General features: G+C 39.5%; 2 protein-coding genes across 3 annotated transcripts; one reads left to right on the forward strand and one right to left on the reverse strand.

Annotated features, from left to right (window-relative positions):
• Positions 1–790: 790 nt before the first annotated feature.
• LOC144002309 (zinc-binding protein A33) lies at positions 791–7,112 on the reverse strand. 2 transcript variants are annotated; one of them, XM_077497446.1, is made up of 6 exons: positions 6,174–7,112; positions 4,404–4,499; positions 3,988–4,218; positions 2,278–2,300; positions 2,087–2,175; positions 791–1,958 (listed from the first exon to the last, which is right to left on the reverse strand). In XM_077497446.1, exons 1-6 carry the CDS (start codon positions 6,555–6,557, stop codon positions 1,420–1,422), a joined length of 1,362 nt encoding a protein of 453 aa, XP_077353572.1. In that variant the 5' UTR covers positions 6,558–7,112; the 3' UTR covers positions 791–1,419. The 2 variants fall into 2 exon arrangements, with proteins under 2 accessions (XP_077353572.1, XP_077353564.1); XM_077497438.1 differs by having other exon boundaries at positions 2,087–2,199.
• Positions 7,113–8,715: 1,603 nt separating this feature from the next.
• Positions 8,716–13,384, forward strand: tubb4bl (tubulin, beta 4B class IVb-like). Its single transcript, XM_077497599.1, has 4 exons — positions 8,716–8,931; positions 9,499–9,607; positions 10,071–10,181; positions 11,525–13,384. The coding sequence occupies exons 1-4, from the start codon at positions 8,875–8,877 to the stop codon at positions 12,580–12,582; spliced, it is 1,335 nt and encodes a 444-aa protein (XP_077353725.1). The 5' UTR covers positions 8,716–8,874; the 3' UTR covers positions 12,583–13,384.
• Positions 13,385–14,025: the final 641 nt, after the last annotated feature.

Genomic DNA, 14,025 nt, shown 5'->3' on the forward strand with positions numbered 1-14,025 from the left:
GACCACGCTTTTAAATTGAGCCCACAGTTTTGCCCTTTGTAGTCAGTTATGCAGTGGATATAAAAAAAAAAAAAGTCTACACACCCCTAATCAAATGCCAGATTTTGTGCTAGGGAAAAAAAAATGTGGCAAAGATGGAACTTTTTCCACCAGGAAGATGACCTATAACCTGTAACCAATCCATTTAAACAGACAACTTCAGTTGTGTAAAAAAAATGCTCCTTTTATTTCAAATGTGTGATTGTGCTTGTTTACTTGTCCCATCATGACTACAAAATACACCACAGCAAGCAGCCTCCCTTTTGGAAATATTCATTTGACGTGGCGCCCTCATGTGTACAAAAGCAGAAATGCACAATTTGTCTTGTGTGATTCACGATAAAGCCACTTTAATGTATTGTATGGTATATAAAGAACACTGAATGTATGTATATGAGCTAGGCATTATGTGTGTTTTCTTTTAAAGGTGCAAAAATAGTGCAGGCCTGCATACTCTCTTCCAGACATGAACAGCAAACTTCGTTTATAGAAGTTCAATGCAAGATGCTAATAAAGTTTTGTTTTTGTTTTTTTTAAATCTATCTTTATATTTATGAGCCCTTTCCCCCCCTTGGGAAATGATAAAAATTGAATAAATCAACTTTAAAGAGTCAATCTGTTGACATCATAGAACTAATTGTAACTAACTGTATTGGTGGCCATTTTTTAGGTAACACGTTCCACCATGACAACGGGGCGCTCTAAAGGCAACTGTGACAAACTCAAGCCCTGGGCCTCATGTTAGTTGGACTTTTTTTTTTTTTTTTTTTTTAATTGAAACTGTATTTGAGCCTAGCATTTAAGTTTTAAAAAATGTCCTCTGTAGTGGACACATCATAGCTTAAGAATAAAGACTTTTTGTTTCTCGAAAATTTCTTATGCAGTATTACAGTTACTTCACAAAGATTGGGGACTATCAAAATAAACATGATTGGACAATATTTTTTTTCCTGGTAGACAGGCGGATATGAAAGAGAAAAACTACCTGATATAAAATGATCTGAGCATATCCTTGTACTTTTTGCAGGTGCAAAGCAGTTGCGTCGTAGTTTCATGCTGGCCACTGTGCTCGTCTTTCACTCCTCACTGTCTTCTGCCTGGTATAGAATCACTGCCGGCATCCGAAAGAATGATATCAAAGAGAGATGAGATATATCATCTCCCTTTGAGCCATTAATTAGAGCATCCGTAGGCTGCACACAAGATCATCATATCATTGGTTGCTAATTTATCAACTGTTTGACCTATTTTCTAGGTCACACTGATTATTTTCTTATTCACTCGCATTGACGCCCTGCGCTCCACCTCAAGGGGCACACTTCAACGTGACGTCACACTATAAGGGTCTACTGAGGCTCCATAACATGTTCCATTCGAGTATCATTGCCTCAACATGGTGACAAGCACCCTCTCCGGAAGGATTCTCAACGGATGGCCACTCTGCGTGTAAAAGTAAGGAAGCAGCGTTTCACCAAAGGTGTGTTCGTACGTGTAAATCAGCGAGTCAGTGTCGTCATCCCAAAACTTCACGGTGCCTTTGTCGTAATCCACGTGCACTTTGATTCGCTCCGGCGTCCTCCATGTCACCAGCGCCCTTGGCGGGGAGGTCATGGCCTTGATTTCACCGTCCCTGAAGCACAGAGTCCAGAAGCCGTTCTCGGGCCGGGCGTTGACCTCGATGTTCCTGGGGATGGACGAGGAGGCCACGCCCAGGAGCCAGTCGTGGTTGTTTTCCGTCTGCACCACCCAGTGGTGGCTCCCGGAGCCCAGCGCGGCGGTGCCCACCACCTCGGCGCTCACGTGGAAGCGCTCCGGGTTGTCGGGGCAATACTTCATCTGGTCTTCATAGTGGCAGGAAGTCAGGTCGTCGGACAGGATGAGGCAAGGGTGCGCTGTGTTTGGGTCCAAGGTCACCGGTGCTGAAAAGAGGAAATAAGCTGCAAAGTCTCTTTCAACGCACAAGCACACATTCCCGACACACACAAATTCTTACTCCATCCCGTCACACATGCAGTCACTCCACACATCCACAAACATACAAACTTACTATAATCAATATGTTCCAGCATTTTCTCCCACACTCTATACTTGAGGTTGGAGATGTGGTGGGTTACATCAATGAGGATGCCGCACATGCTGTCAGAGCCCAAGGATGTGTTTCTGTTATCACGACACACACTCCGTTCCAGTGACCATTTGTCAACATTTCAGTTGGATCCATTTCAAATGTTTACGTACCTGTCCTCGTGATCTTTACATTTCTGTGAAAAGAAAGACAGGGAATCTCAAACACCATTTTCAAATTCAATGCTAATTAAATATGATTTATTTCATGAGCTTATTGACCGGTTTCATGAAATATTCACACATATATATATAATTTTAATGAAAATTATTTCATTAAGTATTTTAATTATGTAAAGTGTTAAAATTTTACAGAAGCGCATTGCATTCACTTGAAAAACAAAAGACAAAAAAAGCTTTTCTTTTCTTAGTATTTTTTCCCGTTTTTCTGAATATTTTTTTTCTGTTTTACTGAATATTTTTTCTGTCATAAAAAAAAATTCCGAAAAACAGGGGGGAAAAAAATCAGAAAATCAGGAGGAAATATTACTGAGAAATACAGGGGAAAAAAATATTCAGAAAAAAATGGGTGGTGGGGGTGGTGGTGGTAAAACATTATTTAAAAAAAAAACAGGAACATTTAAAAAAAAAAAAAAAAAGAAGAAAAAAAAAAACAGCACCAACTTCTGTTTTTTTTTATTTATTTTTTTATAGACTAAATAAAGTTGCTATTCGGTTAAAGTAAATTTTTAGGGAAGCGTATTGCATTCCCTTGGAAAAAAAACAAAAAAACAAAAAAACAAAACCCTCCTGTTTTTCTGACAAATGTTTTTGGGGGAGCTTTGTATTTTGAGTATTTCTTAGATTTTTTGTTTTTCTGAATATTTTTTTCTGTTTTACTGAATATTTTTTTTTCTGTCATCAAAAAGTATTCCGAAAAACAGGGGAAAAAAATATTCAGAAAAATTACTTAGAAAAACAGGGGGATAAAATTATTCAAAAAAACGGGGGAATCCAAAAAAACATCAGCACCAACTTCTGTTTTTCTGAGTATTTTTTATTTTATTTTATTTTATTTTTTTTACCTCTGAACTCCAAATGACTTGCTGCAGACCACTGACCTGTATATATGACTGGATAGCGTGTATATAATTAAAAGAATTATTAATTTAATGACAATTATCCGACATATATTGTATTTTATTTGTTGAATGCCAATTATACTCTAAGGTGTAATAGCATTTTATTGGTTTGAGAGAATTTTTACGTCGTAATTGATTTTTCATTTATTTATTTTTTTACTTTAAAAGTGTATATAATGGAACCTTTTAATTTATTTAATGATTTTTAAAACTTACAGTATGTTTTTTTGTTTAGTTTAGTTAATAGTATTAATTCAGGGTTACATACTTATAGACATATTTCCTCATATTTATTTTTCTGTCATTTATATTCATTTACTATTGTTTTATAATTCATTACTTTATTTATTTAATGACATTTTTGTTTTATTAATTCTTTTGAATGGAATTTGTATTTAGTTCCAGTTATATTTCTTCAATAGCATTTATATTTTTGTTTTGTACTTATTTAATGTATTTTTTTATTCATTGCATCATGTTTATTTGCTGAATATATTTTTTACTTGGCTTTAAATATATATATATGATATTTGCATTTAGTTAATGTAATTTTTTTTTTTTTTTTTGTTTTTTGTTTTTTTAGATTTAAAAAAAAAAGAAGTGCCATGAAAAATGTTCTTGTGAAAGTTGTGAAATGCAATTGAGCTGGTTGATCCTCAATATTCACAAAGCATCCTTTGGATGCTGACAGCATCACTGTCATGTCGATGCTCTTCTGTCAACATCAGGATGTTTCTGTCACCTTCAGCAAGACCATGTCATCTTCCTTCAGCAGCTGGCGCATGACGTCGATGCTCTCGGTTAGGTATAGCACCTCGGCCGCCATCTCCTTCATCTTGTGGTTCATGGCCGCCATCTTCTCCTCTTCCTCCCGCTTGACCGCCGCCAGCCGGGCCTCCTCCTCCCGACCCAGCATTTGACGGAGCTGATCGAACTGACCCCGGATCAGACGTTGCGTCTCTACCGCCTGATCCTAAACGGGATAGTCAAAAGTCTATTTCATTTAAAAAGGGTTTCTTTTACAATTGATGGTTTCTATAATTACACTCTGATAGTAGTATTAAAAGGAGGATTAATTACCAGGTGTCCCATCCACAGACCATCACTGCATATTTATTCATGTATTCATTTATATATTAATGAACGAGAGTGACTCACTTTGATGTGTTTGAACATGTCAGCGGAGGACTTGTGAATCATCTTCAACTTGTCCAGTTTGTCTTGCAGGCTCTTGAGGGACTCGTTTAGTTTGTCCTGAAAAGCCAGCGAAAGAGATGAGCTAGCATACAGTGCTAATGTTTGAACTAGTTGGAATTCTTCACAGCTGCATGTGTCAAAATGGACAGACTTGAAGAGCAGCATTCTGCATGGAGGTGTTTACCTGCTAACTCAAAGTTTGGTTTAGTTTGTTTTATTTATTCTTCCTTTCGGATGCATTACATCTGAAAGAACAAAGGGCTGACAGGTTGAAGCCACGGCTTATTAATGGTTTAAAAAAACAAGGAGAGGATAAACAGAATCATTGATTTTGCCTGTATTTAATTCGTCTTTTCTTTCTTTGATTATTTTCACTTATTCATATATTCAAATAATCTTGCTATATTCAAAATAAAGATATCAATCAATTGATTAGCTGATGAAGAAGTAATTTTTTTGGGTCATTTTTTTCCTCATTCTTGTCAGACGCACGATGATGAATGCAGGGGGGGGGGGAATCCTTCTTGTTTTCTACAGAAATTTTGTTTCTTTAATATTCTATAATTACTTTGTTGGACTTTTAATTTATTTAATCAATTATATAGTTAATAGCATTTTACATGATGGCATTTTGATTTATAGATTTGTATATTTAATGGAAATTGTAGCTGTTCAACAAATTGTATTTGCTGAATTATCAAATTTTATTTGAGGAGATTTTATTTGTTCGATAACATTTAATTATTTTCCTTATTTCCATGCATTTTTTATTTTATTTTATTTTATTTTATTTTATTCATGTATTTGATGGGATTGCATTCATTTGATTGAAAATGTATTTACTGTATTCTGTGACATTTTAATGTTGTGTTAAAAAAAAATAAAATAAAATTAATTATATTTTTAATCAAGTAATTAATTTTATATTTTTGCTCACTTTCATTGTTATTTATCCATGTTGGTGATTTCATGAATGTTTTTTTGTTTTTTTTAAATGCAATTTATATCTAGTTAATTCATGTCATTTAATCAAAAATTAATCAAAACTAGTATGGTCTTGTCATCTTAAATCGTTCACTGCGTAGCATATGATGTGATTTTATGCATGTTTCAATGTTACAATTTTATACAGTGGTTATAAAAAGTCTACACACCCTGGTTCAAATGCCAGGTTTTGTGATATAAAAAACAGACAAGATAAATTATTTCAAAACATTTTACAGCATTAATGTGCCATATAACCTTTCAACTGAAAAACAAGAAAATAGGGAAGTAAAAATCTGCAACTCTGACATAGTTGCAGAAGTGTGCACACCCTCTTATAAATGGGAAGTGTCTATTTTCAGAATGAACCAGTCACCTTCAAACACATGTAAAATAGGAGTCAACATAGAGTTGTCTTAACGCCAAATACAGCTTTTTTTTTCTTTTTTTTTAGCAGAAGCCTGAAGCCTATTTAATGACGTAACGTAACCCAACCTTAGTTTCATCAAACCATAACAAAATTTCCATTACGCATGTGGGAAAATGTTGAACTTTTGGGACATTTGGGATTTGGACAGGGGTGTGTAGACTTTTTCTATCTGCTAGATTTATGAATGTTCCACATATAACTATTCACTGCCTCTTTCTTGAGCTTGCATAAACATGCCGCTCCTGAATCTTTTTGGTTGTTTTTAGTTTCAGTGCAACCCTGGCGGAGATTGATGAGCTAGCACCCTGCAGTCCTACCTTGCAGTCCATCGCCGCCTCCTCTACAGGTGAGCAGTGGTGGTCCTTGTGCGCCTTGGAGCACTGGCACACCACACAGATGGGCTCCTTGTCCTCCAAACAGAAGAGCTTATACTTCTCCCTGTGCAGGGGACACATCAGCCTCTCCTCCACCGCTTCCAACTCCCTGCGGGAGACCACGGCCTCACAGATGTTCTTCAGGGCCCGGTTGGGGAAGCTGGACTTGGAGCTCTTCTTCCGACACACGGGACACTCGCGGAGGCGCGCGTCCCAGCACTGCTCCTGGCATCTCTTGCAGAAGCTATGGCTGCACGACAGCACCACCGGGTCGGAGAAGATTTCATGGCAGATGGGGCACGTGAGGTCCTCCTCCGGAAGCGACATGTCTAGTCCAATAAGCAGGGCTTTAAAAAGATCTCGGAGATTCTCACATAATTCCCCAGATTAGTGAGCCTGAGAATTGGCTAAAAAAGTTGTTTCCTGCTGGCTTGCGAAGAGGCTTGTGTGGGTGCCGCTGAGGGACACAGTCAGAAAACAATACAAAAATGTGGCAGCGCTGAGAAGCAGGAAGTTGAGCGTCATTGGCCGATTGCTGGCTGGTTACTTTGCACGACTGTGGAATGCAATCATGCAGGATGTCGACGCTTTCAGGCGTCGTTTTGTTGCTGTTAGCAGAACCGACATGCCACATTAGCAATTAGTCACCCTTATTAATTCTCGACAGTCACTTTCATGACAAAAGTTTGGTTGCTAAGTGAGCCACTGAGAACAAGAATGGGCAATTTTTGTCCTTTTGAAAATAAGTGCAGAAATAAATATCAAAGTTATATCTTTGAGATCAATGACTCTTAACTGAGGACAACTTAATGTCAGAGAACTGTGATCAATCATCAGCAACGTCTTTTTTTAGGGGTGTCCAACTCCGGTCCTCCAGGGCCTCTATCCTTCATGTTTTAATATGTCTCACTCCTCCAACACACCTGATTCAAATGATCAGTTTATCAGTTCTCCTGAAGCCTGATAATGATAATGATCATTTGAGTCAGGTGTGTTGGAGGAGGGAAAGGTGAAAGGTGGGTGGGGGTGTTACCGCTAGTTGGACTTTATGTCACGGGATTCCAAAGTAGCACCTGCTACCTCGCTCTTGTCCAGTGTCGGCCATCTTCCACAATCCAAGCTTTTATTAACAACTCAATAACAACCTTGACCTTCCGTTCTGGTGGACAACACTCGGACAGATTCAGCCAACATCAGCAAAACATGTCTTATCAAAAGTCGGGCCTTCAAAATAATTCTACTCCAGTGCAATAACAGTTTCATTTCACTTTCTTCAACCCATGATTGCTTCTTTAGCAGTCACACATAAACTATGTTGTCCTTGTTTATTTAGTGCAACTGCTAAAGAAGCCAACAAGTAGCCAAAGAAAGTTTGGTGAAACTACGCTGTTAATGTAAGCTTTTATGTTGAAGGTTTGACATTGAGCAGGTTAATATGCCACCGTTATTATAGTGTGTCAATATGTATTGCCATTGTTGAATGCTTTTTGCACAACTTACGAAATAATTGGGATGAACGAGCAGCGATTCCAAGAAATGAATGGCTGAATCACATGATTTGTTTGTTCTTGTTGTTGTTTTTTTGTTTGTTTGGGGTTTTTTTGCACGAAAACTGAACGGCTGTATGAAAACAGGGACAGATTTTAAATGGAAAAAAAAATGATGGAAACCAAATCCAATGAAAATTAGGGCATACAAAAACAATACGGGTTTTAGTTGCCATGACAACCGGGGTATAGAGCCAGAGCCTTGTGACTTGGAATAGCTTTTTTTTTTGGGAAGCACAGCCCAGAATGGGGAAAAATCGAGCACTCATAAAGACTATAACAAAAAAAATGTTTGTACACTATACTGTGCCTATGCTGGACATGGACACATATAGAGAGCAAAAATATTCTAAATATACTTCACCGAGCACTCAAGTGCTGCTTATCAGAAGACATTCAGGTCAATCTTTGCATCTCTGCTTACCTTGTGCAAAGCCACCACTGGCTGATTTAACTATATCGAACAATATTTCATACATATTCAGGTTTTTAGAAGAAAAACAAACCATTTACTTGATTGTTTGAGTTTGCACATGATGGGTGGACAGAAAATTCACAGGCCCAACTATATTTTCTCTAAAAATGGCTAATTATTATTATCCTAGTAAAGACAAAATATTTCATATATACTCTTTGTAGGCCCATTAGATCTCAAGTGTACCAGTTGTGGCCAGTGAATACTCATTCGAATGGGTGGCATCCAAAAATAATTGTGTTGTTCTATTTTTAAACGTGTCTATCAAAGTAATTATTTTTAAAACATGTTCCGAATCCACACAAAAAAAAAGGTGAGCGAGGTGACAGAGTGCGTTTGCAGACAATGCAAGCATCTCATGGACGTCGCACCCTATCCCACGCTTCCACGGCCCCGCGGCCCCGCCCCCTTCTCCTCCGCTCTATGGTTGCCATGGCGATGACGTCAGCTTGCGCCACCGCTTCAGCCCCAGTAGAAGTGTTCCGAGAGGGAGGCGGCGCATCCATCTCGGAGAGAAACAGCCGTCGTTTGTGCAGCCGGGAGCCATCGTCGCTTCTCTCCGTCTCCTTCTTCTTCTTCTTCTTCTTCTCGAACCTTCCACGTCCCTCATCCGGAGCCGAAAATGCGCGAAATTGTGCACCTGCAAGCCGGTCAGTGCGGGAACCAGATCGGCGCTAAGGTAATCGTCATGCTGTCACGTTAAAGCTATTTTTGGACGTGCACAGATAAGTGCGTGCGTTCATTCATTCGCTGACCGTGGCGTAGGTAGGAAAGCCCAACCCATCTTCGCAGAATGTTCCAGAAGGAAGGTTTTGCATGCATTTTGCATGTGAGTTGTGGCTTTTTTTTCTGGTTTAAATGCATTTTTGTGCAGGGTGTTCGGTCCATTATGTGACTCAATCAACGGGTGGAGCCCCTCCCCCCCATCCTCCTATTCATTGACCTAGTTATACCTCACAAAATTTCTTTTGCATTTAAACTATACAGACACGCACACGCACGTACAGGCTTTTATTCATGTTGAATTTTAATTTTGTATCACAATACAGATACTGATCTTTACATGATGGTTTTCCAATCATTTTTATATACGCATTCATTCAATGCAGTGAAAAGAAAATTAAACAGTGAATCAATGCAGATTTGCACAATTGTAAGACTTCATCTACCATATAGTATTAATGTTATGCACGTTAATGCTCCCATCATTGGAATGAGGTGCATCTTCATCATCAATCTGTTACAGTTTTGGGAGGTGATCAGTGACGAGCACGGCATCGATCCCACCGGAACGTACCATGGCGACAGCGACCTGCAGCTGGACAGGATCAGTGTCTACTACAACGAGGCCACGGGTAAACGAGGCTTCATTTTGCGCTTTTTCAAAACATTATTGAATAAATAATGAACGACAGACAAAAGCCATGGATGCATTCCTACATCAATAATTAATCAATCAGGGCTTTTTTGTTGTTGTTGTTGGTCTTATTTTTTCATCTTACCAAGTCATTTTGGACAAGCTTGAGATACCGTTCTCTGCTCTCACCTAACAAAGAAAAGTCAAATGGTTCACAATTTGAGGTCATCTATTTGTCAAGCAATTGCTCCTATTTTGTAGCAATCAGACAAAATTTAAAGGCACAAATCTACCACGTGGATACTTTACATCGAATGGAAAAAACGAAATACAAAATGAAAACCAGGCCACAATTCTGGTCCAGAACCATGTTCCTTGACATCACTCCAACCACGCCCTTTAAAGATAGTTGTCGCTTGTCCCAATGTGCAGTAATGATACTTGGTTCCTCCTTTTCCCAGGTGGGAAGTATGTCCCCCGTGCCATCCTGGTGGATCTGGAGCCAGGAACCATGGATTCCGTCAGGTCTGGTCCCTTCGGTCAGATCTTCAGACCTGACAATTTTGTCTTTGGTAAGTCACACTCATAAATTCATCATTGGTAGAGTGAACACAAATCCTTCCTATTCCGTGCACTGATTTTGAACATTAATGTTTATCATCTACTAAAAAGTGTGACTGAGGAAGTTCTTATTTTTGCTGAGCTAAATAAAGTCAATTAAATCCTTTTTGAAGAATATGATCATCTCATTCATTTCAATGCTTTTGATGTTACTGATAATCCTTCTGCTCAAGTCTGAAAATGTGCTGTCGAGGTGGTCAGTTGTAACTATCACAATTATAAAAAAAAAAAAAATAAAAAAAAATAAAAAAAAAATAAATACATTTTCTGATTGAAACTAATGTTTGTTAGACTCATAATTTTGAAGAGAAAACATGACATTCTGATTAACATTACATTTGTGGAATATGAGTTATGCAGAAATATCCAGTCATTTTTACCCATTTCAGGGGCGACCATTTTGCAACTTGCTGACTGAAGATCACATCATAGTTGCTCAGGCAACGACCAATCACAGCTCACCTGTTTTCTGAAGCTGAGCTATGATTGGTTGTTATCTGAGCCCTGAGCAACATATGATGTCATTTTCTCTCGAAATCAAGTGGCAAAATGACCGCCCTCTGACATCGATAAAAACTGTTGGATTTTGCTGCTCAACTCATATTCCACTAATGTAATATTAACCAGAAACCCGTATTTGGACAAGTGGGGTTGCATAGAACATATTGTCAAGAAGTTTTTAGGTTGAATTCCACTTTAATAATTTTTAACTCATTTGTTCCCAAAAACGTATAAATACGTTCTATTTTAAATGTTTTAAGTGTCCCAAATCCTATTTATACGTTTTGTTTTGTTTTGTTTTTTAATGACATAGCATACAGAAGGCTTTGACGCAGCCTCTGAACTGAAAAGAATACATGAAGCAATGGTAGTTATTAAAAAATGGCCAGAAGGTGGTAGCAGAATATAATAAATCAACCAGGGCAAGCTGGGAAGCAGGCTGTTTCCCCCACTGTTTGAAACAGATTTGTGAATAATGATGAAACTTAGCTATATTCTATTGCTAACTGCTACAAAACGGAAACAGGTAGAAATATACTTTCTTTCCTGATGAAAGAAGAGTCTAATCTTTCTTTTGGTAAGTTCCATGCTTTTATAGCAATTGAACAGAATATTCTGCGGACCTTGCAAAATCAGTCAAAATCAAGTAAAACAGCCGGGAGTGGGGAAAATGGCTGGAAAATTCAGTGAAAATGGCTGGGAGTGAATGAGTTAATGAGATATTTGTTGGTCTCTGGAAGTTGGCCCATGTAGAAGATCATGTGATCCTTGATGCTGCGTGTTCTTTATTTAGGTCAGAGCGGAGCCGGCAACAACTGGGCCAAGGGCCACTACACGGAGGGAGCCGAGCTAGTGGACTCGGTCTTAGACGTGGTGAGGAAGGAGGCGGAGAGCTGCGACTGCCTGCAGGGCTTCCAGCTCACGCACTCGCTGGGTGGTGGCACCGGTTCCGGCATGGGCACGCTGCTCATCAGCAAGATCCGCGAGGAGTACCCGGACCGCATCATGAACACCTTCAGCGTGGTGCCCTCACCGAAGGTGTCCGACACGGTGGTGGAGCCGTACAACGCCACCCTGTCGGTGCACCAGCTGGTGGAGAACACGGACGAGACATACTGCATTGACAACGAGGCTCTCTACGATATCTGTTTCCGCACGCTCAAGTTGACCACGCCCACATACGGTGATCTCAACCACCTGGTGTCGGCCACCATGAGCGGAGTCACGACCTGCCTGCGTTTCCCCGGCCAGCTCAACGCCGACCTGCGCAAGCTAGCCGTCAACATGGTGCCCTTCCCCCGCCTGCACTTCTTCATGCCGGGTTTCGCCCCCCTCACCAGCAGGGGGAGCCAACAGTACCGTGCCCTCTCCGTACCTGAGCTCACCCAGCAGATGTTCGACGCCAAGAACATGATGGCGGCGTGCGACCCCCGCCACGGCCGCTACTTAACCGTAGCCGCCGTGTTCCGCGGCCGCATGTCCATGAAGGAGGTGGACGAGCAGATGCTGAACGTGCAGAACAAGAACAGCAGCTACTTCGTGGAGTGGATCCCCAACAACGTGAAGACGGCCGTGTGCGACATCCCGCCGCGCGGCCTCAAGATGGCCGCCACCTTCATCGGCAACAGCACGGCAATCCAGGAGCTGTTCAAGCGCATCTCGGAGCAGTTCACCGCCATGTTCCGCCGCAAGGCTTTCCTCCACTGGTACACGGGCGAGGGCATGGACGAGATGGAGTTCACCGAGGCCGAGAGCAACATGAACGACCTGGTGTCCGAGTACCAGCAGTACCAGGACGCCACCGCCGAGGAGGGAGAATTCGAAGAGGAGGGCGAGGAAGAGGGAGCCTAAAAATCCCACCAATTCACCCACCATGAAGTAACCATTTCACCTCAGCCCTCCATCTTAGCTCCACCTTGCTCTGATGTGTTTTTAGACGTTAGCTGTGTTCGGAATCATTCACTGTTTATTTACATTCTGGTGACCCAAGTTGGGTGAAATAGGTAACACATCGCTGGGTCCAAAAGCACATTGGGTCAAGATTTTGATCCATCAAGGGAAAAAAAATTACCCATGCTAATGAGTTAATGCTACAAACTACCAATACATGGGTGACCAGATTATCAGTATAGCTGTGCTTAAAACTAAATAAATAAATAAATAAATAAATATATTACTAACATTTCCAAGGTAGAATCAACATTCCAATTCAGTTACAGTCTTCAACTCGATCTGCTGGGGCAAAATATTACATCCAACCTTGGATAAAAGTGACCTAATTTGCTCAAAATCCACAGATACCCAACGTGTGGGATAAGAAAATAACCCAACGTTTTTTAGTGTGTGGTTAGCTCAATAAAAAGTACACAAAAAATCCAAGTGATTAGAGTTCAGAATTACTCATTGATCGGGTCGTTAATGCTCCACTACAAAAACCGAGACCACCGGTCACTATCGTGAGTGGTTCCAAACACAACCATTGTGTTAGCGATGCTAGTGAAGGTTTCGCTTGTGTTTTTTTGCAATGTTGTGAAAGCACTGAATCAACCCTCACATTCGCACCCCCGCGCCGCCATTGTTTCCAAGCAAGCGAGTCTTAACTGTGAAGCCTTTCCATTGGAGAAGCATTAAAAAAAAAAAATCTGACTCAAAAGTCGCTTTGTCCCTCTCTGTGTCTTTCTTTGTGTCGTGTGTTGTGTCGTCAACACAATTTTAGTCATTGAATTCATTCTCAGTTTCTGATTTTACTTATCAGTTATCCAATTATTGAGATAAATGGGAAAAAAATAATAAATACTCAAGTCAATTATGTAACAATTATTTTATTTTATAAATATAATTATAATTAGACTTAGAATTTATTAACAAATTACTTGATAAAAGAAATTATTTTACTAATGGATTTATTTTATTTCTTATTTTCGTGCTAGCGGCCATTTGGGGAATTGAACTGTATCATTTTAACTAGTATATATAATAAAACAGTGATGATGATTATTATTGTTATTATTTAAATTGGCATTGAAATTAAAAAATGAACATTGACTGATATTTTTATACTTTGCCTTTTATAGCTTTGCCTTTTTACACCTCAATATATCTTATTTTAACCCCAGTTGTCAGTTGTGTGATCGTTGAAGTTGCCTTATGCATGTTGTTTTAAACTGCAGTTTGCTTCTTTTCATCTGCTAATCAACATTTTATTGTAATGAAATCTGTAGCTAATCTAATATCAGAAAAAAAATATTGAATATAATACATGCATAGTAGAGAATGCATCTGATTTTTTTTTAT

Source organism: Festucalex cinctus, chromosome 1 (assembly GCF_051991245.1).
Source record: "Festucalex cinctus isolate MCC-2025b chromosome 1, RoL_Fcin_1.0, whole genome shotgun sequence".
Taxonomy (NCBI): Eukaryota; Metazoa; Chordata; class Actinopteri; order Syngnathiformes; family Syngnathidae; genus Festucalex; species Festucalex cinctus.

Excerpts from the sequence above, each read along its gene's own strand:
- tubb4bl (XM_077497599.1), top strand. The coding sequence starts at position 8,875 with ATGCGCGAAATTGTGCACCTGCAAGCCGGTCAGTGCGGGAACCAGATC. Across the intron at positions 8,932-9,498 it reads GGAACCAGATCGGCGCTAAG|TTTTGGGAGGTGATCAGTGA; the intron begins GTAATCGTCATG and ends AATCTGTTACAG. Across the intron at positions 10,182-11,524 it reads ACCTGACAATTTTGTCTTTG|GTCAGAGCGGAGCCGGCAAC; the intron begins GTAAGTCACACT and ends TTCTTTATTTAG.
- LOC144002309 (XM_077497438.1), bottom strand. The coding sequence starts at position 6,557 with ATGTCGCTTCCGGAGGAGGACCTCACGTGCCCCATCTGCCATGAAATC. Across the intron at positions 4,500-6,173 it reads AGGCGGCGATGGACTGCAAG|GACAAACTAAACGAGTCCCT; the intron begins GTAGGACTGCAG and ends CTGGCTTTTCAG. Across the intron at positions 1,959-2,086 it reads GCTGGAACATATTGATTATA|CACCGGTGACCTTGGACCCA; the intron begins GTAAGTTTGTAT and ends TCCTCTTTTCAG.